The sequence below is a fragment of the Miscanthus floridulus genome, unplaced genomic scaffold, assembly GCF_019320115.1.
Source record: "Miscanthus floridulus cultivar M001 unplaced genomic scaffold, ASM1932011v1 os_2576_2_3, whole genome shotgun sequence".
Classification (NCBI taxonomy): domain Eukaryota; kingdom Viridiplantae; phylum Streptophyta; class Magnoliopsida; order Poales; family Poaceae; genus Miscanthus; species Miscanthus floridulus.
Genome location: NW_027098386.1, coordinates 1 through 24,090, shown reverse-complemented (window position 1 = coordinate 24,090; position 24,090 = coordinate 1). Strand labels below are relative to the sequence as shown.

Below are 24,090 nucleotides of genomic sequence, written 5' to 3'. Positions count from 1 at the left end.
CCGGATCAAAGGTCGAGGATGTCTAAAAACATGGGTCGAAGGAGAGGTCGATGAGTTTTGATATGCCAACTATAATTAGTTAGAGAACAACAATACAAAGTAATAAAACAAAAAGCCCTGTTCGCTTCTCTTATAATCCGTCTTTTTCAGCTTGTTTTTTCAGCCGGAACAGTATTTTTCTCTCATAATAAATCAGCCGGAATAGTATTTCAGCTTATTTTTTCAGTGAAACGAACGGAACATTAAACTGTGCTGCATATGCTTGCCCATTTAGCCCAGTCAGCCCATTAGCCACTTAATCCTATCACACGTCTACTCCCACAAGTCGCTCACAGCCACCTTCTCCCTCGTAGCTTTCTTCCTCGCCTTCTCTCTCCTTCAGACAACCTAGCCTGCTGTCCACAAATCTACCACCTTCAGCCAACTCCGCGCACCAGACGCTAGTAAAATCGATCCCCATGGTCTCTTCTTTTTTCTGCTCACAGTTCTGTTGGAGGCAGATTAATTTTATGGTGGCTGCTCCTGCTCCTCAATTTTATGGCAGTCTTCTTCAACATTGGCTGCCTCCTACATCGCAGCAACATGAAGATCTATCATTTTCCCTTTTGTGGCTAAGGCTTTCCAACACAGCTCATCGATCCATGGTATGTTCCTGCTACAAAGGAACGACGACCCAGGCAGAAACAGACATTGACCCTGTTCGACCCCGATCCTCAATTTGGGACGACGTCCCATGGCCGTGGAACGCAACTTCGACCCCGGTCCCTGTGACTATCGAGGTTACGAACCAACAAATTATGCTCAGCTTGAAATCTGTAGGGACTGATCAGTAGACTATACATAGATCCATTGAACAGCAAATTCGTAGAATGTATTGTTACTTAGAAGTTCATACTTCCAGCAGCTGTCTATCAGGTTAGTTATGCAGTTCTCAAGAATGGTTAGTGCTCATTGGTTGGAAGGTGATTTATGTTGGGTGGAACCCCTGAACTGCCAAGAATTCTAGAACCAGCTAGAAGCTGGCCCCAGCTCGTTCATTGTTTTAAAATATTTTTTTTCAACCTTTGGTGCCCATTCCTTCTGTACTAGACAGATGGGCATTCAGAGCACCCAGCCGTGTTTGGATTCTGTTGAACTACACAGATACCCAAAATAACATAATATCTACACAGATGATGAGAAATAATTGGATTTGCCCTTGAATTTGTGAGAACCTTGAGGGCTCAGTTCTATTTTACATTCCTATGTTAAGCTTGAAATTGTTCTTAATTAATCCTCACCCAGCAGCATTATGTTAGACTAATGTATTGTTACTAGCATGTTCAAACTGACGAATAAAAAGGGCACTAATTAACTGTCCGTGATACATTTGCATATTGACCATTTGATGTAATTTTGTGGGTGTCTGATAAACTTTGCTTGGAGCAAACGATTTTCGTTGCTAAACAAAATGTACATTGAGACTTTCAAGAAATGGCTTAGACCTTTGTACAAAACAAAATTCGGACATCCTCGTATAAATTCTTAATGTTTGACACTGCTCCAATATGAGATACCCATTCAACCTGGCTTATTTTGTTGTCAATATTTGTGGTTGATTTCACAGGTTTACGACGAAGACAAACTTCAGCAAGACAAGAGGCTGGGTGTGGCAAAACTAGCAGTGAACACTCTTGAACCTGAGATCACCCAAGAAGTCACTCTGAAGCTGTTACATTCACTGGATCCAATTAAAAATAGGGACACCAAGGATAGAGGCACATTACCTCTTAAGGTGAGTGTGGGTTTCTACTTATTGTTACATCTTTAACCTGAGTAGCATATAGCCTTGAAGCTAGAGATCCTAGAGGACTTGTGAATAAGAAATACATATTTGCTACGTGCACATGTTCCTTTTCTGTTTACCTAATAACATTGCTTTTCCAACTTGGTATTTCTTAGTCTATTAGTACATTCTGCCACATACTCACATATGGTTAAGAAAAATCCATGTGACGCATACTCTAGGTTATGACTTTGAGCGAGCCATCCAGATCTTCATGGGCAGTGCATATTTTACATACTGCTTGTGTTTGGCCTGGATCTCCTACAGAACACCACAGGCCTCAGCCTCATGTGCTCCTGACCCCAGCACTAATTCCCAACAACATGTTGGTGATGACTCCTGCTATCCCCCCTCCTATCTGCCCTCTGTCCGCCACAGCCTCTGCACTCCTCCCTGCAATAATCATAATGGTGACAAGGGGCTCAATTTGTTCCTTGACGGCTCAAGTGCACTAGCGGTCCAGCGCTAGCCAACAGCAGCAGGCAGATTCATGCTCAACTTCGTACCTCCTGTCACTCACGTGGCATGTCCATGCGTGGGTGCTGTGCTGAATACAGGAGGGTTCTCAGCCTGTTCGGTTGGCTGGTTCGTATCGTTGCTGGTTCGTGAAAAAGTACTGCTGGCTGGTTTGTGTGAGAGAAAAATACTGTTCCGGCTGGAAATTTACGATCGTTTACGACAAGCCACAGCCAAACGAACCCAGGCCGTTTTTTAACACACAGGAGAGCTCTGTATTATTATATTAAAGAAGGGGAAAATGGGTAAAGAATCCTAGCTACACTCACCCATAGGGTGACAAAATTACATATGCACCTTTTCTTACAAATACAAATGACCTGGAATAACCTAGCCCTAGGAACAAGGGCTGCCAAGGAGTCCCTCACGCCCCATCCATTGCCCAAGGCTGGGCCTCCTCCTTAGCTTAGACCTTTGGATCCTTGATCCTTTTGCATCCATCTAAGATGTCTTGTCTTCACATAACACTAATACTGTAGATAATGTGGGTTGACTTCATATATATATAGTCAAAGTACAGCTTGGAGTACCAAGTCACTACTTCCGTCCAAGAAATTAATAATGCAATTCTAGGTGCATTCTAGGTTAGTGTCTAAAGTTTGACCAAATATATAGGTAAAATATATTAATGTTTATGACGTCAAATAAATATGTTATGGAATTATATCTCATGACAAATCTAATGATACTTATTTGATGTCATAAATATAGTTAGACTGAGGGAGTACTTCCAATCAAGAGGCCAATTGTTTTGGCCACCGCATAAGAACTTTCAACTTGGGTATAGACTGAAAAATGCCATTGACTAGTTCTCTTAATTTCATTTCGCAAAAATTGGTTCTTCAGTTTGCTTCTTTGTTGCACTGGGTACATGTTATGGCATAATGAATTGTTTTAAGTCATGGTTGGAACAAAATGTAGTTTCGTGGACTGCCAGCTTGAGAAATATTATTTGACTGGAAAAATTAAGAGTAATTCCATGATCAATTTGATGGCACGAATATATTATTTTTCAACCCTTCAGGTAAAGTATCACCCCTTTACAAAGGAAGAGCAGCTGGAAGCCCTAGAGATGGAAAAGCAAGCCATAGAGGAGAGGAAGCGGTTGAAGCAGGCTGGGGTAATTGGTAGCACAATGGATGCTGTTGGCGGTGCCGCATCGCTAGTTGGTTCCGGTGTTGGACTTGTGTGCAGACACTGGCATTGGTGCTGGCGTTGGCCTCGTTGGTTCTGGTCTTGGTGCTGTCGGCAGTGGCCTTGGTAAAGCCGGGAAGTTCATGGGCAGGACGGTGACAGGGCCTTTCAGCATGTCCCGCAAGAACGGCAGCAGCTCTACTGCTCCCCAGCCTGATCAACCTTCGGCATAGTCGGATGTACAGTGAAAGACAATTGTCATATTTGTGACAGGGTTACCATTCTACTCTGTGTAAACATGCTATACACAACTGGATTCAGGTTCTTTGCCGGCAAAGGCCAAATTGCACTCGGCAAAGCCTTTGCCGAGTGCGGCACTCGGCAAAGAACACACGGTAAAAAATTGACCGGCAAAGCCTTCTTTGCCGAGTGTCTTTTATCGAGCACTCGGCAAAGGCTTTGCCGAGTGCCTCGGGGACACTCGACAAAGAAAAACGACCGTCACGGCGCCGGCCCCGTTGACGGTGGCTTTCCCGAGTGCCAACCCTGCAGGCACTCGGCAAAGATTTTTTTATTTTTATTTTAAAAATTTCTTTGCCGAGTGCCAACCCTACAGGCACTCGGCAAAGATTTTTTATTTTTTTTAAAAAAATTCTTTGCCGAGTGCCAATCCTGCCGGCACTCGGCAAATATTTTTTATTTTTTTTAAAAAAAATCTTTGCCGAGTGCCAACCCTTCAGGCACTCGGCAAAGATTTTTTATTTTTTTTAAAAAAAATTCTTTGCCGAGTGCCAACACTGCAGGCACTCGGCAAAGATTTTTTATTTTTTTTTACAAAATTTCTTTGCCGAGTGCCAACTCTTCAGACACTCGGCAAAGATTTTTATTTTTTTTTAAAAAAAATATTTGCCGAGTGCCCCCTGTCCGGCGCTCGGCAAAGTTTGGATTTTTTTTTAAAAAAATTCTTTGCCGAGTGCCCTCTGGCCGGCACTCGGCAAAGTTTGAATTTTTTTTAAAAAAATTCTTTGCCGAGTGCCATGGTCACAGCACTCGGCAAAGCTGGAAAAATGTAATTTTTTTTACATTCCATCATGACAAATACATGAGCAGCAACATAGAAGATTTTTAACACTACATAAGCTGTGACTACATTGAGTATGAGGGTTGTTCTTGAGATCCTGCAAAACCATTATAAACCAAAGTACAAATTTAAAAGTGCCAACAACAGAGAATACTGTAATAAGCAATAAGGTCTGCAGCTGGCAATGTTTAGAAAGAAGGGCAGTATGCAGCAGCTCTCTTGCACCATCAATCAACCAAACTTACTTAGACATAGAGAGTGAAGCAGCAGCGCATCCTAAGATATTTAAGGCACCAGGTCTCAGCCAACATGCTCAATCATACCTGAAATGCAAGGAATAAGACCTACCTTATTCGATATAGAAAATAACAAATTTGGTATGCAATCCAAAATGTGGCCTTTCTAACATAGAAGGCCACTCTATACAGAAAAGTATTACAAAATGAAATACAATTGATATATTGGATTGTATCCTACACAAATTCGCATGTACAGAACAATAGTTCTTGCTCTGTGTCAACTCACACATGAGATTTATCCTGAATAAAAATTCAATTACAATCTAAATGCAATTGAAAGTGTCAAAGTGATACACTGTGTCAGTAAATAGTACGTGATCTTTTGTTTTTTGCCAAAGAGGGGCATAAATCATGATTGAGAAGTTCTAGGGTGCTCATTTATCAAAAGTATGCTTAAATTTCAACCTGCAACTTGTTGGTCAGAACCTCAGAAGCACGGATACGCCAGGGAAGGGCCGTATCCGTATCGGATACGTATCCGATACGGATACGCCTGGGATACGGCCCGGATACGTATCCGCGGCGTATCCGCGTATCTCATTTTAGTTGGGGCCAGAAACTGACGAATGGATACGTTTCGGCCCAGCCGATACGGCCCAGCCGGCCCAATAGGTCACCTTGGCCTCCTCTGCCTCGGCCTCACGCAGACATCCGCCTCCCCACGCGCATCCGCCTCCCAGTCTCTCCCACGCGCAGCCGCCTCTGCCTCCGCCTCACGCAGCCGCCAGTCCGCCTCCGACCTCGCCGGCGACCATCCTCCGCCCTCAACCGCCAGCCGTGCAGCTCGCCCCCGCAGAGCCGTCCCCTTTCCGCCACGCACGGCTTGAGGACGGACGCGAGCACGTTCGTGGGCGCCGTCTCCAGCTCGCCCCCGTCTCCAGCATCGCCCCCGTCGGGCGCGAACCTGGGGCCGCTGACGCCTCGCCGACGCTCCAGGACCCGCAAGGCCTCGCCGGCGCTCAGGACCCGCAAGGCTCGCCGGCCGCTCCAGGACGAGGTATTGCCCCGACGAGCTGCATTCCAGGAGAAGACGGTCCGAGCGGAGCGACCAGCCTCCGACCTCGCCTCCGCCCTCTCGCCTCACCGGCGACAAGGAGCCCCCTGCTTAGGTGAGTTCCTCACTGGCTCACTCCTCTTCCTCCCCAATCCAATTTAGGGCTGAGCGGCTGAGCCAGTGCGCCCTGCCCCATTAGGCAAAGGCCAATAGGCCATTACCCCTTTCCTGATAACTGATTAGAGCCTTTTTTATTTTGTCCAATGTTCATTGTCCAGTATGGCATCTCCAAATTTGAGTAGTGTAGCTAGTGCTAGTGTTACTGCTAGTGGTAGTGTGGGATCTGGGTCCAGAGAAACAACTGATATCAAGGCTCCGCTGTGGGATCATGTCACCATTCTAGAGAGGCCTAAAGCTGGTGGAGGAAATGCTCTTTGGAGATGCAACTATTGTCCATTGGAAAAAAGCAGCAGCTACACTAGAGTTGAAGCTCATTTGCTGCAAGAAATCAGGGAAGGGGATTATCAAATGTCCGAAGGTTTCATATGAAATGCTGAGTGAGATGAGGAGGGAAGTGGAAAGGTGCAAGGAGCTGGTGGAAAGAGCAAAGACACGCACCGTTGCTTTGCCTGTAGGTCCTTCTTCAGACAATTACAACAAGAAGAACCAAGAGAGGACCTGCTTCTATATTGGAAAAATCTTGGGCATTGCAAGACCGCAAGCACTTGGATGCTTTAATTGTTAGAGCAATGTATTCTGGAGGGGTATCTTTCAACTTTCTGAGAAACCCATATTTTAGAGAAGCTTTTGCATTTGCTTGCAGCCCGCAATTTGCAAGGTTACACAATCCCTGGGTATAACAGGGCTAGGGAATCACTCCTGAAGCAAGAAAGAAGGCACATAGAGCATCTATTGGAGAGTACAAAGAGCACATGGCCAGAGAAAGGGGTCACAATCTGCAGTGATGGTTGGTCAGATCCTCAGAGGAGGCCAATCATCAACTTCATTGATGTTTCTGAGAAAGCTCCAATGTTTTTGAGGGCTGACAATTGTGAAGGAGAATACAAGTCAAAAGAATATATTGCTGAGAAGTTGAGGGCTATTATTGATGAAGTAGGGCGATAAAATGTGGTACAAATCATCACAGATAATGCTGCAAACTGCAAAGGTGCTGGTCTTTTAATTGAAGCTGAATATGATCACATATTTTGGACACCTTGTGTAGTGCATACTCTCAACCTTGCTATGAAAAATTATGTGAACCCAAACTGCCAAGGACACCTACTGATGAGGATATGCATGTTTGGGGACAACTAGAATTTATAAACAATGTTAAAGTTGAGGCTACTATGATCAAGAATTTCATAATGAATCATGGCATGCGTCTTTCCATGTTCAATGAGTTCAGCCATTTGAAGTTGCTTTCTATTGCTGAAACAAGATTTGCATCGGTTGTGTGTATGCTAAAACGGTTTGTTGAGGTAAAAGCAGCTCTCCAACACATGGTGATTAGTGACAAATGGAGCATCTATAAAGATGCTTCAACTTCCCAACATGTAAAGGAAAAAAATACTAAGTGATGTCTGGTGGGGGACAATGTAGTAATTACATTCTTAGGATCACTACTCCTATCTATGATATGATACGCTTTGCGGACACCGACACCACGTGTCTTCACTTAATCTATGAGATGTGGGATTCAATGATTGAGAAAGTTGAAGAAAGAGATATATCTGTATGAAGGGAAGGAACCAAATGAGGAGTCGAGACCTCTACTCTGTTATTCATGATATATTGATTGCTAGGTGGACAAAAGGCAATAATCCACTACATTGTTTGGCTCATTCACTCAATCCAAGGTAACACTATACACTATACAGTTCAGAATTCAGCTCAGTTGCTGATGTTCTAAATTGTAATGCTAAATGCCAAATGCAGATTTTACTAGCAACAAGTGTGCTTGAAGAAGGTGCTGGCCTGACTTTACCCCCCCCCACAAGGATAAGGAGGTATCACAAATGAGGATGACTTGCTTCAAGAAGTTCTTTCGCATACCGCAAGAGTTGGCTCAAGTAAGGAAGAATACTCAAGGTTTTCTAGTTGTTCAGAAGAATTCAATGATCCTGATTCTATACATGATAGATGGGCTGTTTCCCCAATGACTTGGTGGACAAATCATGGACAGTCTGTCCCTCTATTGATGAGTTTGGCCATGAAATTGCTGAGCCAACCGGCCTCCTCTTCTTGCTGTGAAAAAAATTGGAGCACATATAGCTTCATCCATAGGTTCAAGAGAAATGCCTTAACTCCTGAGCGGGCTGAAGATTTGGTCTTTGTGCACTCAAATCTGAGGCATTTGTCAAGAAGACGGATGCATACAAGACAGGAGAGACAAGGATGTGGGATGTTGGAGGAGATTCTTTTGATTCCCTTAGTGGTGTAGGTCTTCTGGAAGTTGCTGACCTCTCCATTGATGAGCCGGAGTTGCAGGCTGTATCATTTGGATTGGGTGATCTTGATGTGGAGGAGAATGAGGAAGCTGAGGAAGAAGCTTGATGCTATCATATCCTACTATAGTACTATATTGCTAGTTTGCTACGAGTGTAATAGACCTTTTATTAATTTCCTATATTAGAACATGCTATCATGTTATTCTGAGTGTAATAGACCTTAAATGTCTCTATGTTGAACTTGAATATCTATTTTGCAATTTCATATGCATTGTTATCTATTTATTAAAAAATAGTAAAACGTATCCGCGTATCGGTTCTTAGGAAATTGCCGTATCCGCGTATCCGTATCCTTCCGATACCGATACGCGTATCCGTATCCGTGCAACTTAGGTCAGAACCACTGCTGCACACAAAGCTGGCAGTAGAATATGCAAGATTTCAAGGTTCTTCAATATGTGAAACCCACGGCCTGCATTGGCACTAGAAGGACAAACATTGTGTGATTTTTTTGCGAGAAAAAATCAAGTTTACCTGCCAACCAGGATATTTTCTTTAGCAATCTTTGATAGCCTAGTTGCGTATTCAGAGTGGTCAAGAAAGCACCTGATATATACACATATAAAGTTAGTGAAATAAGAAGAAACTAACTGAACTGATGATTTTTTTATATAATAGAAACAGTGAGTAAAGTACACAAATATTTATATAGATCTTTCTAAGGATGCATGTTTACTGGATTAATAATAATAATTGGACCAAGAGATCTCAATTCTAGAGAAGAGATGTTTTCTGGAATAGAACATATATTGGCTCGCCAGTTAGTAATCAGGTATATGTTACCATATTTATGTCCCTCTCTGTCAAATTTGGCACCAAAAAACCAATCTGGCTCAGGCCAATAATTAGAACCCGATGATAATCTGAATCTGAATGTCCCTAGCACTATTGGTAGCAAGCAAGTAACATAGAGTTCCTTCTTTTGTACAGAAGTTTGCATGGAAGGTGTATTCTTAATTTTTCTGTGTTGTAGTCTCTAGATTACAGCTACTATCTTAAATATCATTGCTTTTGCAAGATAATTTTAAGAGTTAGAGTGGTCTGAATTTACTATCAGTTCACTAATATTTAATTTTTTATGATCAGACAATATTTTTTAGAACAATTATCATACTATAGGTACTTGCAGCTGAAGATAAGTGCAACTGTTATCATACTATAGGTGACTACATTGAGTAAGGCATGTTCTTGACATTCTGCAAAACCATTATAAATGGCCACTGAAGATAAGTGCAGCTGGTCAGACATTTGGGTATAAAAAATTCAGTCAAGTTCAGAATATTATGTACATCATATTGAAGAACTTACTCAATAGTAGCTTGGTTTTTGGCACTTGCAGGAGCTTGCCACCACTACGGACACAGCTCTATGGTTGTCAGGTGCCTGCTGCTTTAGAATAGAACCTATCATCCTTTTACTGCAAAAATTAAGTGGTCATAAGGAAATCATGTATACAAATAGAAAGAGCAAAAGATATAATCTGAATTATCATAAGCAGTGCCAAATTTTTATCTCTTCTCTTGGCTGACTATATATGCTACCTAATTAGCTATATGTGCTTGATCGATCTACCAACAAATCAAGATTGCCGATGAATACTGGCCTTCAATAACATGCACGCTGACCTGACCAGCTCTCCCTATTGTGGCATCAATTGCGCCATTATTGCGATAATTATTGTCTTGAAAACTATGTAGTTATGCATTTGCACAATTTATTTGATGGGGGCCTTTCTGACTATGACAACATAGGATACTAATTCTACCACGAACTGTACAGGAACATCCCCCTAAAGCTATCATAGTCACGGATAAAAGCATACAACTAAAAAAACCAGTAAAGTTAAAAATTATGAGTAAGAATTTTGAGTGAACTATCTTTCTTTTCTATCCATTTAAAGTGTGATATTCAGATTAATATATCTTTGGATTTCGAATGCCCACATTTCTGTAGAACTATTATTCTCTTTTCTGTCGAAAAAAGTTTGCGCTATCAATTATCAAAGGATGCTTTCTCAGAAAGTCTAACACTTCAGAGGAGAGATTAAAGAGCTTGTACGTACCAAGAGTACAAGAGGAAGCCGGGGAAGCCACGGTTGTGCCTGGCTGGCCGGTGCCTATGTTCGCCTCCACCTGGTGTTGGACTGTTGGTCGGTATCACATACATACACACAAGTTCATCGATCAGTACGTGATCGTCGAGGCTGCTGGCTGCAGGCAGGCATCGTGTGTTCTAAAATCACGTTCAGAGAACAATAGCTACAGTTCTGAAATCAAGTTCATTTGAGAGAAAATAGTTCACATTTTATCTAGGTAGCCATAACTGCAAGAAATAGGACCATGTAAAATTCACCATGCTAAGTAACATAACTTTATTGTCTGGAAAGGTAAAATAGCAAGTAACACTTCATGGCAGCAACAGACATGGTAAAATTCTTAGCTAACTAACAGGAATATTACTGAAAAGAAAACAGCAAGTAAAATTCACCATGCTAGAGTTTTACAAACACTGGTAAGCACTCCTGCACACTCAATTGTCAGCAGCATTTTCAGAACTGCAACGGCATGCATTTTTTCTGAAATAATAGGCAACAGTTGTCCGTCATGCAGTTTTCTGAGAAATAGATAAACTTGTCTAGAACAACATGGTCACAGACATGCCGTACTAACTCCACAAACATAGTTTCGTAATGGCCCGATGCAAATTTTAGAAAATCATCTACATCAAGATATCAGGTGAACTGTGAATCGTACAGAAATGTAAATCTACGAGCTTCTATTTGATGTGCACTGCTTTTTACATAATGAATGGAGAACCTTACGAGCAGCTGGAGGCGCCATCCGCGCCGGGCTGCCCCTCCGTGTCGCTGGAAAGGTCGGCCGCGCCGGGCTCCTCCTCCGCGCCGCTGGAAAGGCCACGATGGCCGCTGCAAAGGCCGGGATGGGCGCGGGAGGGGCCGCCTGTTGCCGCGCCGGACCAACCCCGGTCGCGCGCGCTGGACCAGGCGGGCGGCGGCGCCTCCCCCTCGCGAAGGACGCCGGCCGAGGATGGCAGGGGGGCCGTCCAGTCGTGGATTCGTGGATCCGGCGGCAGACACGCCGGCTGCGGCCCCTAGCCGGCGGCGGCGGCGCCCTCCTCCATAGGGCCTTTTTCCCCCGCTCGGTCAAAGCAGCGCTCGGTCGGGCAACGCGGGCGGCTCGGGCGCGCGGGCGGTGGCGGCGTGGGCGCGGCGCGCGGCGCGGGGGCAGGGGCGGCGCGGGCGTGGGCGTGGGCGCTTGGGCTGGCTGGCTGTCTGTTTGACTGCCCGGCCGGCCGAAGTTGCTTAAGTCACAGAACCGGCTCTTTGCCGATTGCCGGATTATGAGGCACTCGACAAAGATTTATTTTTTTTAAAAAAAATCTTTGCCGAGTGTTCCAGATCTGGCACTCGGCAAAGATTTAATTTTTTTTTTAAAATTTTTTTGCCGAGTGTCCTAATCTGGCACTCGGCAAATTTTTTTTTTTGAAAAATACTTTGCCGAGTGCCCCTGGTACGACATTCGGCAAAGATGTTTTTAAAAAAAATGTCTTTTTTTTTAAAAAAATACTTTGCCGAGTGCTCCTGGTACGGCACTCGGCAAAGATTTAATTTTTTTTAAATGTCTTTGCCGAGTGCCCCGTGAAGGCACTCGGCAAAGAGGAAATTTAAAAAAAAAATTAAAACCCCCTTTGCCGAGTGCCTTATCCGTGGCACTCGGCAAAGACCCCCTTTGCCGAGTGTCATGCCCCGGCACTCGGCAAAGTTTTTTTATTTTTTTTGTTTTTGGCCTCAAAATTTTTTGTGCAGCCCTTTTAAAGTACCAGGAACTCCTAGTTAGAATTTGGTGATTTTTTATGGCTTTTTGATATATTTAGTTACTTTATTTCATTTACTTGATTTTTTTCGAAAAATATAAATTTGAACTGCATGTGGTACGAATAATGGAATTTAATGATTCAAAAAATGATAGTCATGTTACTGAGTGTAGTGTGAGGCCGTATCCAGGAACGGACCCAAAATTTTGGACATCTTGTTCACGAAACATGATCGCGAACTTGCGTGCGAAATATTTTCAAATTCTATAAAAAGCAAATGAATTCCGAAAATCATGAAACTTGTTGAGATATCGTGATATCATATATGGAGGCTATGATAAAAATTTCAAAAAATTTCGTACACGTTATCATGTACGATGCTTACAAAGCAGGACATCTCTACATGTGAGATTTGATATCACATGTAGAGATGTCCTGGTTTGTAAGCATCGTACGTGACAACGTGCATGAAATCTTCTGAAATTTTTATCATAGCCTCCACATATGATATCACGACATCTCAACAAGTTTCATGATTTTCGGACTTCGTTTGCTTTTTATATAATTTAAAAACACTTTACACGCAATTTCGCGGACATGTTTCGTGAACAAGATGTCCGAAATTTCAGGTCCGTTTCTGGATACGGCCTCTCACAACACTCACTAACATGACTATCAATTTTTCAATCATTAAACTCCATTATTCGTACCACGTGCAGTTCAAATTTCTATTTTTCGGAAAAATTCAAGTAAACGAAATAAAGCAACTAAATATATCAAAAAGCCACAAAAAAATCCCCAAATTGTAACTAGGAGTTCCTGGTGCTTTAAAAGGGCTGCACAAAAAAATTAGAGGCCAAAAACAAAAAAACAAAAAAACTTTGCCGAGTGCTGGGGTATCGCACTCGGCAAAGGGTGTCTTTGCCGAGTGCCAGGCATAAGGCACTCGGCAAAGTGTGTTTTAATTTTTTTTTAAAAATTTCCTCTTTGCCGAGTGCATCCACAGGAGCACTCGGCAAAGAAATTATAAAAAAAATTAAATCTTTGCCGAGTGACGTGCTAGGGGCACTCGACAAAGTATTTTTTTTAAAAAAAAAATTCTTTGCCGAGTGCCAGATCTGAGACACTCGGCAAAGAATTTTTTTTAAAAAAAAATTAAATCTTTGCCGAGTGCCAGATCTGGGGCACTCGGCAAAGAATTTTTTTTTTTTAAAAAAATCAAATCTTTGCCGAGTGCCTAACAGCAGGCACTCGGCAAAGAAGGCCGTCACCGAACGCCGTTTCGCGGGCAGCCTATGCCGAGTGTAGAGATTTTGCCGAGAGTCTGACACTCGGCAAAAGAAGTCCTTTGCCGAGTGCCCTTGTTTGCCGAGTGTCCGGCACTCGGCAAAGAACTCTTTGCCGAGTGCAGCACTCGGCAAAGAATGTCTTTGCCGAGTGCATTACTCGGCAAAGAATGTCTTTGCCGAGTGCCCGATTTTTTACACTCGGCAAAGAATTTTGCACTCGGTAAAGAATTTTGCACTCGGCAAAGTCTCTGTTTCCAGTAGTGGAGGGTGGAGCGGGATCAGCAGGCCCGGCGAATGGGTTTGTGGCCGACGAGTGAGCAGACCCAGGGGAGGTCACCATGGCTGGGAGGAGTGGAAGCAGGGGGTGGGCTGAGAGGAGCGGAAGCAGGTGGGTGGGGATCGAAATTAAGCTGATACCATGTGAGATGAATGAACGCTCAAATCATTCATTGTGCAGTGTACAGGTACATATACAAGGTGCCGGTCAATGCTAGCCAAGTAAATCTAACAGACTCCTATATACTTGGATCAGCTGAGGACCAGGCTACTGACGCTATGCGTTTGGATTACAACTGAAGGAACTGGTCTTATGCTAGCTAACTAATTCCTGTAGAATAGGTCGCTGACAGTGCACATCCGAGTCCTTGATCTATTGCATACATAAGGACTCCATATCTATAGACTAATAATGCATTAATCTTGTGGAACTATAGGGACAAGGATGAGTTTCTCTGCACGACGCACTGTCACCCCAAACGATTCAGTCATATCGATGCCTTTCTTTGCTAATTCCATAGGTAGCTCCCAATTGAAGTGGTAGACAAGGTTTGCGAGCATGACTTCGATAGTTGAACTTGCAAAGTTTATACCTGGGCACATCCTTCGCCCTGCCCCAAATGGCAAGTATTGGAAATCGTTTCCCTTATTGTCCATAGCTGCGGCGCTACCCCCTTCCATGAACCGCTCAGGCATGAACTCATCTGCTTTCTCCCAATAGCTAGGATCCCTCGCTAGAGCCCAGCTATTAACAATGGCACGTGTTCCTGATGGTATTGTATACCCTTCTATGTTGCAATCGGCCATGGAGAGGTGGGGCAGGAGGAGCGGCGCCGGCATATGGAGTCGGAGTGTCTCTTTGATGACTGCCTTTAGGTAGGCTAAACTGTTAAGCTCGTCTTCGGTAACGATCTCTTTTCCCTTGGCTATAGTGCTTCTCACCTCGGTTTGTAGCTTGTTCATGAGGCAGGGGTTTTGCATGAGCTGAGCCATCGCATATTCTAGCACAATGAATGATGTATCTGTGCCAGCTTCAAACATTACCTACATACATATGGATACAAATATATAAGAATCAACAACATATATATAATATAATGTATGTATAGTTGGGTTATGTCATATCCATATATACCACTAGCTGCGCCTTAATATGATCTCTTGTGAGGTTGTACTCTTGTTGAAGGGAGAGTAAGACATCAATGAAGTCACTCTCCTCCCCGTCACGTTCTAACGCTAGCTTACTTGCATGGTCATCAATGAGCATATCGAGCAAGATGTCCCACATCTTGTTCACCTTTTGTGCCTTTGCACACACCATCCTCTTGATGATGTCTAGCTTCACCAGCACCGGGAAGTAGTCCTCTACGTTGAAACCCCCAATGAGTGACGAGTTCGCCTCAAGGAGCTCCCGAAAAAGTGTATTCCGGCCTTCCTCCCTGAAGAACTTGCCAGACACGGCGTGACACACGATGTCGTTGGCGAAGGAGTTGAGCAGTTCGCTCAGGTCGATAGCAGTGCCTGCGGTGGCCGCCTCGCGAATCTTACCCACCACCAACCTCACCTGTTGTGAATTATTTTCAGGCAATCATCTTCGTTCATGGAACGATATACCAGTGATTGTTCAAACAGACGCATGGTTATTACCTCATGCTCACGTGCATGGCGGTAGGACCGGACCTTCTTGTTGGTGAGGAGGTGCGTGGTGACGATCTTCTTGACCTGGCGCCAATGCTCGCCGTAGGGCGAGACGGCGATGCCCGTGGAGCCATAGAAGAGGATGTCGGTGGCGGGGGAGTAGGCCCTGGACGCGAAGATGTGGTCTTGCGTGCGGAGCACGGCCTGCGCGGCGCTCGGTGAGGAGACGATGAGCGTTGGTACGGCGCCGAGGTGGAGGAGCATGAGGCCATCGCGGCCATGCCTGGCGGCGAGGTCACGGAGGGAGACATGCGGGAGGGAGCCGATGAGGTGCAGGTGGCCGATGATGGGGAGCCTGCTGGGAGGCGAAGGCAGCTTGCTTAGCAGCTGTTCTCTGGCTCTTGCGCTGGCGGTCGACAGCGTTGTTCCAAAGCGACGGCGCACTAGAAGGAGGACGAGAAGAGGACAGACGACGAGCAATACAGAGACCACTAGGGCCGCGTGTGGAGGAGACTTGGCCTGCAGCAGAGGCTCATGGTGGCCATGAACGTGAGCCATCACTGCAGCGCAGCGCTTCCTACAACTGGCTGGGTAAGGTTGTTCAGTTTACTGAATGATGATAGCTGGGTTTCTTTGCCCAGGTGGCTTTTTATAGAGCCGAAACCTGGTGATTGCACCAGGAACGAGGCATCTTTTTAGTCCGTATAGTTTTCATTCAGAACAAGCTGCCGACAGACGTAGAGAGCCACGACCATAAAATGCTATTGTACAAATATAAACAGCACGGTGGCCTCCTTCGCAGATACCATGGTTAACTAGCTTTTTTAATTAGTGAAATTTTGCGGTGCTCGGAAAAAATTAGAAACATCTGTTTGAATAGATCATATGGCTATAAAATAAGAAGAATAAATGTAGAGGAACTTAAGTTATGGGTCTGAACCAGAAGTATGTGGGCTCGGAACGGAGCAAAAAATTATTTTCAAAATAAATTTAAAGGATAGAATAGTACTTCGCGTAGCTGCCCTTTATCTCCCAGGCGAGCTCATTTCTCTCCTTTAGGGCATGTTTGGAACTGTTAGATAATCTTCTGCACCTCTTGTGTGAAGGCGGCGCCGAAAAGGGCTCCCTGCTACTATACTGTAGCAACTGCAGGGACAGACGCCGAACGGCTCACCTACCGCACTGTAGCCACAGCAGGGGCAGGCGTCAAAGTCAGTCTTGCTGTCACATCTAGTCACTGTAGCAGCATGGCAGCTGTACTAGGACTAGATGGATAGAGTTATATAAATAGTTTGCCACTGCAACTTAGCAAAGAGAATTTAGATTTGTCATCTCATATATAGGGCTTCGGTCAACGCTGGTGTCTCTGGCTGTGCGTGTAAGCTTGGCGTTCCACGCTCGTGGGCAACCGAGCACGTGCTCTACACGCGGCGATGGGGGGAAGGAGGAGCTCGTCGTCGACGTGTATGTGGACGACTTGATCGTCACCCGCACACGTGCAGAGGACATTGACAGCTTCAAGCGCGAGATGGCGGCTCGTTTTCAAATGAGCGATCTCAGCGCACTCTCCTACTACCTCAGCATCGAGGTGAGACAGGGAAAAGAGGAACTCTCACTCGGTCAGAGCGCGTATGCCTCGAAGCTGTTGGAGCGGAGCGGCATGGCTGAGTGCAAGCCGTGCGTGACTCTGATGGAGGAGCGGCTGAAGCTGATGAAGGCCAGTACTGCGGCGAAAGTAGATGCAACACTCTACCGAAGCATCATCGGCGGTCTGCGCTATCTAGTCCACACGAGGCCAGACATTGCGTTCGCCGTGAGCTACGTCAGTCGCTTCATGGAGGATCCCAGAGAGGATCACTGGGCTGCGGTGAAGCGGCTACTACGCTACGTCAAGGGAGCGGTGGATCAGGGAATCATCTTCCCCAAGATCGGTGGGAGTAGGTTGCAGTTCACCGTGTTCAGCGATGCAGATATGGCGGGGGGTATCGACGAATGACGGAGCACCTTTGGCGTACTCGTCTTCCTCGGGTTGGCTCCAATTTTATAGTTGTTGCTGAAACAGAAGGTGGTGGTACTGTCTACGTGCGAGGCAGAGTATGTAGCGGCGGCCACAACGGCGTGCCAAGTTGTGTGGTTGCGCTAGCTGCTGGACGAGCTGACCGGTAAGGAAGCTCACCCACCAGCACTGATGGTGGATAACCAACCCGCCATCGCCCTCGTGAAGAATTCGATTCTCCATGACAGGAGCAAGCACATCGACATGAAGTTCAACTACCTCAGGGACTGTGTCGATGGAGGGCAGATCGTTATCGAGTTCGTCGAAACTGGTCGGCAACTCACGGACGTCCCCACCAAGCCGCTCGGCCGTCTTCGACTCACGGAGCTGAAGAAGATGATCGGCATGGAGGAGGTTTAAGGATAGCAGAAGGATTAGGGGAAGAATTGTTAGATAATCTTCTGCATCTCTTGTGTGAATGCGCAGCAGGTGAACGCGGTGCCGAAAAGGGCTCCCTGCTACTGCACTGTAGCAGCTGCAGGGACAGGCGCCGAATGGCTCACCTGCCGCACTTTAGCCACAGCAGAAGCAGACGTCAAAGTCAGCCTTGTTGTCACATCTAGTCACTGTAGTAGCATGGCAGCTGTACTAGGACTAGATGGATAGAGTTGTATAAATAGATTGCCACTGCAACTCAGTAAAGAGAGTTCAGATTTGTCATCTCATATACAGGCTCTGGTCAACGCTGATGTCTTTTGTTATGCGTGTATGCTCTGTTCTCTCTCTTCTTCTACCTCGAGCCAGTTCTCTCTCTTCTTCTACCTCGAGCCATAGTGTGGTTGGATAACGTTTGTCGTGATCGGCCGTGGTCGACAAGACTGGTGAGTGGCCGACTCACCTGAGCCGGTGATCTTACGGGCTAACAGGAACGTTTGCCACAGCTCTCCTGGGCGGGCAAGATTTTTCTCGCGCGTCTCTCCTTTGCGCCGGAGTCATCGGACCGGGCGGCTGCCTGCCGCTGGTGGTGTTCCTGCCCCGTTCGTGACGCCATCGTCGGGACGACGGACTCAAAGTGGTGCGTGGCGAGGGCGAGCCGTCGATGCCTATCATGAGACTACGCTTGCAGCCTGGAGGCGGACTGCGACTCAATCCAGCCGTGGAGCCGTGCTTCCGGCCGGATACGATATGCCGGCGCACGCCCCCTTCGCCTTCAACAGCTACTGGTGTGTGGTGTGTGGTGTGTGTAAGGATGAAAACGATACGGAAATATCCCGAACCGAACCGCAGTCGTTTTCTACATTTAACCCGATCGAATTCGTTTTTTGCGGACAAAAACGGATACTAAATTCGAAAACAAAATACGGAGTACATAATTCGAAATTCGGTACGAAATCGGTTTGGGCATTTGTTCGTTCGATTTCTACATTTCTACATTATATTCGAAATATACCGAATTTATATTCAGTTTAGAACCGAATTTGGTCCAGCAGGGCAGAGGGCACTAGCCCATGTACTAGCCCAGCAGGGCACTAGGCCAGCCCAATAACGAAGCTAACCCTAATCCCCAAACTCCCACTACCCATCCCCAGTCCCCAGCGTGACTACCCGACGGCTCCTCAGTCCGCCCCCTCCCTGTTGCTTTGGCTAGCGCTGGCGGCGCCGTCCTTCATCCCCACGCGCGTGCCGAAGGTCGGCGAGGAGGCGCGCCTTGAACCTCCGCGCCCGCGACGAGCGCTCCAGGTGGTCCGCCGCGCCGGCCAAGTTCTCGAGGTACGCCGGGAGCACCGCCGCCGACCGCAGTGCCCATCGATGGCGCCCACCGAAGATGGCGTTTCTGCTCCTACGAAGGGCAAGGCCAAGGCCAAGACCAAGACCGTGCGCCAACTTCTTGCGCCGCCGACAGCACGGGCACCGGCACCGGCACCGGCAGCTACGACTTCTCCAGCGCCACCTCCAGCTCCAGGTACGATCGATCTAGGGTCTTGATGTTCCGCTTGGCTGCTCCTGCTAGCTATTTTACATTGCCGTATGCTCTCATACAGAACCAGTGCTAGAAGCTTTGCAGACACGCACTACTAGCTTTTCAGTCTCAACTCTGAACATGTATGATATATCTGATGCATCGTTCAGTATGTTTTCTTTTCTGAAGATTTGTAGTCTTGATATGTGTGTTGTTTGTCAATGCTGGAGCGGTACATATGAGTCTGCTGGCTAGGGACATACACTAATCCCCTCCAGAAATTCAGGATTGGAACATCAACTTAGTATTATTCAGTTCTGCACTGAGTAATAAAACCTGGTGACACTTGTGTATGAAATGCTATCTTTTACTTGGTTAGGCGGTTGTATATCGGATATATCTTAGTAACCATCAACAAAGCTTTGACTCAGTGACAGTGTTTGATCAATTGCTCAAGAGTGACTAATAAACTGGACAGTCTACGGGTAATGAATTTTATGTTCAGATAATGTTCACTTGGAAACCGCAACAGTACATTGGTACCAGGCAATTGCTAGTTTTTAGGAATCTGGTGCGTATCAGGAGATAAGAAAAAAAAACACAGACAAATTTGCTGTCCATTTCAGAGCCACACTTCTATAAGATGCACAGGGACCCCTTTCAACAAAGATTTTACTATGTTAAATTTTCTGGTTGTCAATTTATGGTTGTCTCAAGAAATTTTATGATCTCACTGAAATTCTCTCTGGCACTTCATATCCTACTGCAAACTTATTTTATAGAGGTTTCTGTGATATAAAGATCTTGCTAGATGATTGGTGCTTTAATGAAGATGATACAATTAGAGAAATGGCTATTGCTATGAATGCAAAATTTAAAAAATATTGGGAACAGTCCAATATTGCTCTAGCTGTAGCTTGTTTTCTTGATCCAAGGTATAAGAAAAGGCTAATAGAGTACTACATGAAGAAGTTCCATGGTGATCACTATCAACTTGCACTCGATGAGTTTATTTGTGTGGTAAAGAAACTATACAACTTTTATGCTAGTTCTGCTCCTGCACCAGCAAAGAAAACTAGTAGTGTGGCTGCACCTGGACCTAGTAACACAGCTGATGTGTTAATGGGAAATGTAGACCATGACCTAGAAGAATTCCTATATGATGAAAGTGAACATGCTATGGTTGAGACAAATGAGTTGGAGAGGTATATGGGGGAACCACTACTGAAAATTGTAGGTGAGTTTGACATCTTAGCTTGGTGGAAAAACAAGAGAGAAGAGTATCCTATCCTTTCACAGATTGTTCGGGATGTAATGGCTGTACAAGTATCAACGGTAGCATCCGAGTCTGCATTTAGTGCTGCTGGTCGTGTTGTTGATCCCTATCGCAGTCGTCTTGATCCCGAGATGGTACAGGCATTAATTTGCACAAAGGACTGGGTTGCTGCAGCAAGTAAAGGTGGTCATTTTATCTCTTTTTTCAGTTATACACTTGTAATTGCAGCATAATAATGCATTGATATTTTCCCCTTACTAATATTTTGTTCAGATGCGAAAGTGGTTGGATCAATTGTGAGTGATCTTGAAGTTGATGCTTTGACTAATGTTGTGGCTAAACTGAAAATTGAGGTATGTTTATCCTCTCCTCTGTCTATATTTGATGTTGGCTGCTGTTAAAGCTATCTTGTTGAGTGGAGTAGCACACTGCACACACTTTCAACTCCATCTATATATGGTGCCGTGGCATGCATGTACTTGGTCTAGTACTGGTGGCCTACTGGAGGGAGGATCGGGTTGATTGTAGCACAAATAAAAACATTTCTTATTCTCATACACTGATCACACTAATACCCAAAGAGAGTGCATTGCATTATCAGTAAGCCTTAATTATCAGCATATGCATGTTCTGGCAAGGAGAGATGGATCGGATGCAATAGCTAGCTGCCATATGCAACTCGGCTGATTCTATGGAACTCCCTAATGCTTCTCTGTATATATTCACTTTGCAAATTTCTAGGACAAGGACAAGGAGGGCGATGGGGACTCTGAGGAGGACAATGAGGATGCAAAAGACATGGAGAGCGATGGGAACTCTGATCCTGACATCATGGATGATGCTGATGAGCTCTAGATGTTCATGTTCTGTTAATTGTGTGTCGTACTACTTAAGACCACGGGTCACGCACTTGTTAATTTGAACTAGATCATGCACTTGTTAGTCGCGAACTTGTTATGTATTTGGCCATGAACTTGTTTAATGTTATGCACTGTGGGTCGGTTCGTATTGAATTCTCGTATACCGACCGTGTTCGATATAATTCCGCTCGAATTGTTTCGTTTTCGAAATTCTCGATATTCCGTAAGTTCGTGTTCGTTTTCGTGTTCGGTTTGTCCGCTTTCGTTTTCGTTTTCGTATTCAAATGTAAAAGTAGAAAACGGTTGAGGAGTTCTCCGTTCGATTCCGTCCGTTTTCATCCTTAGGTGTGTGTGGATGCCCGACGATGTGAGTGAAGACCTTGCAAACTGAATCGATGGCGCAAGTGAGTTGAATCGATGGCAGGTGATGTGGATCAGTGCCATCAGGCGCAAATAGATCTCTATCACCCTATGGTAATTAAAGATTGTGTACCGGAGAGGAAAAAATACTAAACTACCCTTAAGCACAATTAATTAACTTTTTAATTAATAGCTGCGGCAAATAATTTCATGGGAGGACCCGAAGCACCGTAACAAACCTCTTTTAATCCTATAATACTTAGGTTTTTGCTTCTTTATTTGTTCTACTGTTGTTATTCTCTCTTCATGCATCCCCGTTGTATCTACTGGCATGAATTGTTCTATAGTAGTCATTATCGATCAGTTCCTTGGTTCTTTAATTTTCACCCCTATATTTTTTCATAAGGAAACAAAGTTTCAACCTTTACCATCCGGGAATGGTATATAGGTGATATCTAATGGTTGTAGTTTATTTTCAAGCCTCTCACAAATCTTAGGCTTTGTACTCATGGTACTCTATAACACTGTAGCACAGACTCTGACTCACCTCCCGCATAGTCCGTGGCCACACGCCACCGCCGCCGCTGTTGCTTGTGTGCGCCCCAGCCGCTCACGCCTCGCATCCGCAACAGCTACACCGCGCCACCAGCCCCCGCGTCCTGGGCGGCGCCCGGCTGCATCCTCCTCTGGTTTTCTGAACTGGAGCAGAGTTTTGGGAGAGCAGGAGATCCAACTCCCATTCCAGCGTACCGAGGCAGCGGCGCCGGACCGGTGACACTCTGGCGAGCCGGCGGCGGCGGATCCGTGCTACTCCGGGGCTGTGGGCTGCGGGTGGTGTCCATTGCCTTCTTCTATCGCCGACTTCGTCAGATCTACGGTCGATGACACACCACCGGGAGCAAGCAAAAGAAGCAGATCTTGGGGCCCTTGAAGGGCACCTCAGGCCGCCGGCCAATGCAACAATCGTCGTTGCTGGCCCCATCGTCTTCTTGATGTGAGGAGCCTCGATTCAAGCGCCGCCGCTGCTACCTCCGACAAGTCAACGCTGTTATAAACGAATAGCAATATAAACGACGAAGAACAGTAGATCAAACATAGGGGACACGGGATTTTAACGTGAAAAATTCTCCCAAGGAAGAAGGAAAAAACCACGGGCACCAGCCAGTAAATCTTCACTATATTGGGTGATGTTATAAACATTGGGGATTTACAACTTTTTCTTATCCCAAGACGACGGTTTACAGGAAGTATATATAGAGATGGAAAAACCCTAATAGGTGATGATCCATATCGCGACACTTCGGCCCAAGCCTCCCGGTGACGGGCCTCGCTTCGCTCCGTCAGAAGTTAGTCTTTATCTTGTACATAACTGAATTGGGATCACAACTCAACAAACTCCACCTTGAGACAAATTCCTTCTTGTAGTATAAAACGAACTTTCACCCTCAAACAACAAAGAAATACTTCCGGTGCCAAACAACCTCTTGGGCTAAACAGTTATACCAACTAAGCTTTAGCAAATCTCAAACTTAGCAACAGGAACCGGCTTTGTCAACATATCAGTAGGATTATCATGTGCGCTTATCTTGCATATCTTTAGCTTACCTTGCGCGACAACATCGAGAACATAATGGTATTTGACATCAATGTGCTTCATTCTCTCAGAGAACATCTGATCTTTAGTGAGACATATAGCACTTTGACTGTCACAAAACAAATTAATGCAAGAATTATCTCCATAAAGCTCAGCAAACAAACCTTTCAACCAAATTGATTCTTTACCTGCTTCAGCAACAGCCATGTATTCTGCTTCAGTGGTAGACAGGGCAACAACGGGCTATAATGTTGCCCTCCAACTCACAGCATAACCACCAATAGTGAACACATAACCTGTGAGAGATATCCTCTTATCCAAATCGACAGTAAAATCTGAATCTACGTAGCTAGTGAGTCCCTTATCAGTCTTGCCAAACTTCAAATAAGCATTTGTTGTGCCACGAAGATAAATGAAAATCCACTAAACAGCCTTCCAATGTTCTTTACCAGGATTAGCCATGTATCTACTAACCAAACTCATAGCATATGATAAATTAGGACGAGAGTAAACCATGGCATACATCAAAGAACCAACAGCACTAGAATATGGAACTCCTGACATGTACTCAAAATCCTCATCCGTACTAGCACATTGTAAAGCTGATAATTTAAAATGAGGAGCAATAGGAGTACTAACAGACTTTGC

General features: G+C 45.2%; 1 protein-coding gene and 2 long non-coding RNA genes across 4 annotated transcripts; 1 reads left to right on the top strand and 2 right to left on the bottom strand.

The window, feature by feature from the left end:
* Window positions 1-247: 247 nt before the first annotated feature.
* Window positions 248-4,205, top strand: LOC136535161 (uncharacterized). Its single transcript, XR_010778944.1, has 3 exons — window positions 248-779; window positions 1,607-1,774; window positions 3,366-4,205. It is a non-coding gene; the product is annotated as an uncharacterized lncRNA (long non-coding RNA).
* Window positions 4,206-4,422: 217 nt separating this feature from the next.
* Window positions 4,423-11,802, bottom strand: LOC136535160 (uncharacterized). 2 transcript variants are annotated; one of them, XR_010778943.1, is made up of 6 exons: window positions 11,181-11,802; window positions 10,422-10,502; window positions 9,668-9,776; window positions 8,834-8,905; window positions 4,802-4,879; window positions 4,424-4,653 (listed from the first exon to the last, which is right to left on the bottom strand). It is a non-coding gene; the product is annotated as an uncharacterized lncRNA (long non-coding RNA). The 2 variants fall into 2 exon arrangements; XR_010778942.1 differs by having other exon boundaries at window positions 4,423-4,879; window positions 11,181-11,800.
* A 2,106-nt stretch (window positions 11,803-13,908) lies between these two features.
* LOC136535159 (indole-2-monooxygenase-like) lies at window positions 13,909-16,021 on the bottom strand. The gene is made up of 3 exons (XM_066527468.1): window positions 15,406-16,021; window positions 14,894-15,322; window positions 13,909-14,802 (listed from the first exon to the last, which is right to left on the bottom strand). Exons 1-3 carry the CDS (start codon window positions 15,952-15,954, stop codon window positions 14,176-14,178), a joined length of 1,605 nt encoding a protein of 534 aa, XP_066383565.1. The 5' UTR covers window positions 15,955-16,021; the 3' UTR covers window positions 13,909-14,175.
* Between the last annotated feature and the right edge of the window lie 8,069 nt (window positions 16,022-24,090).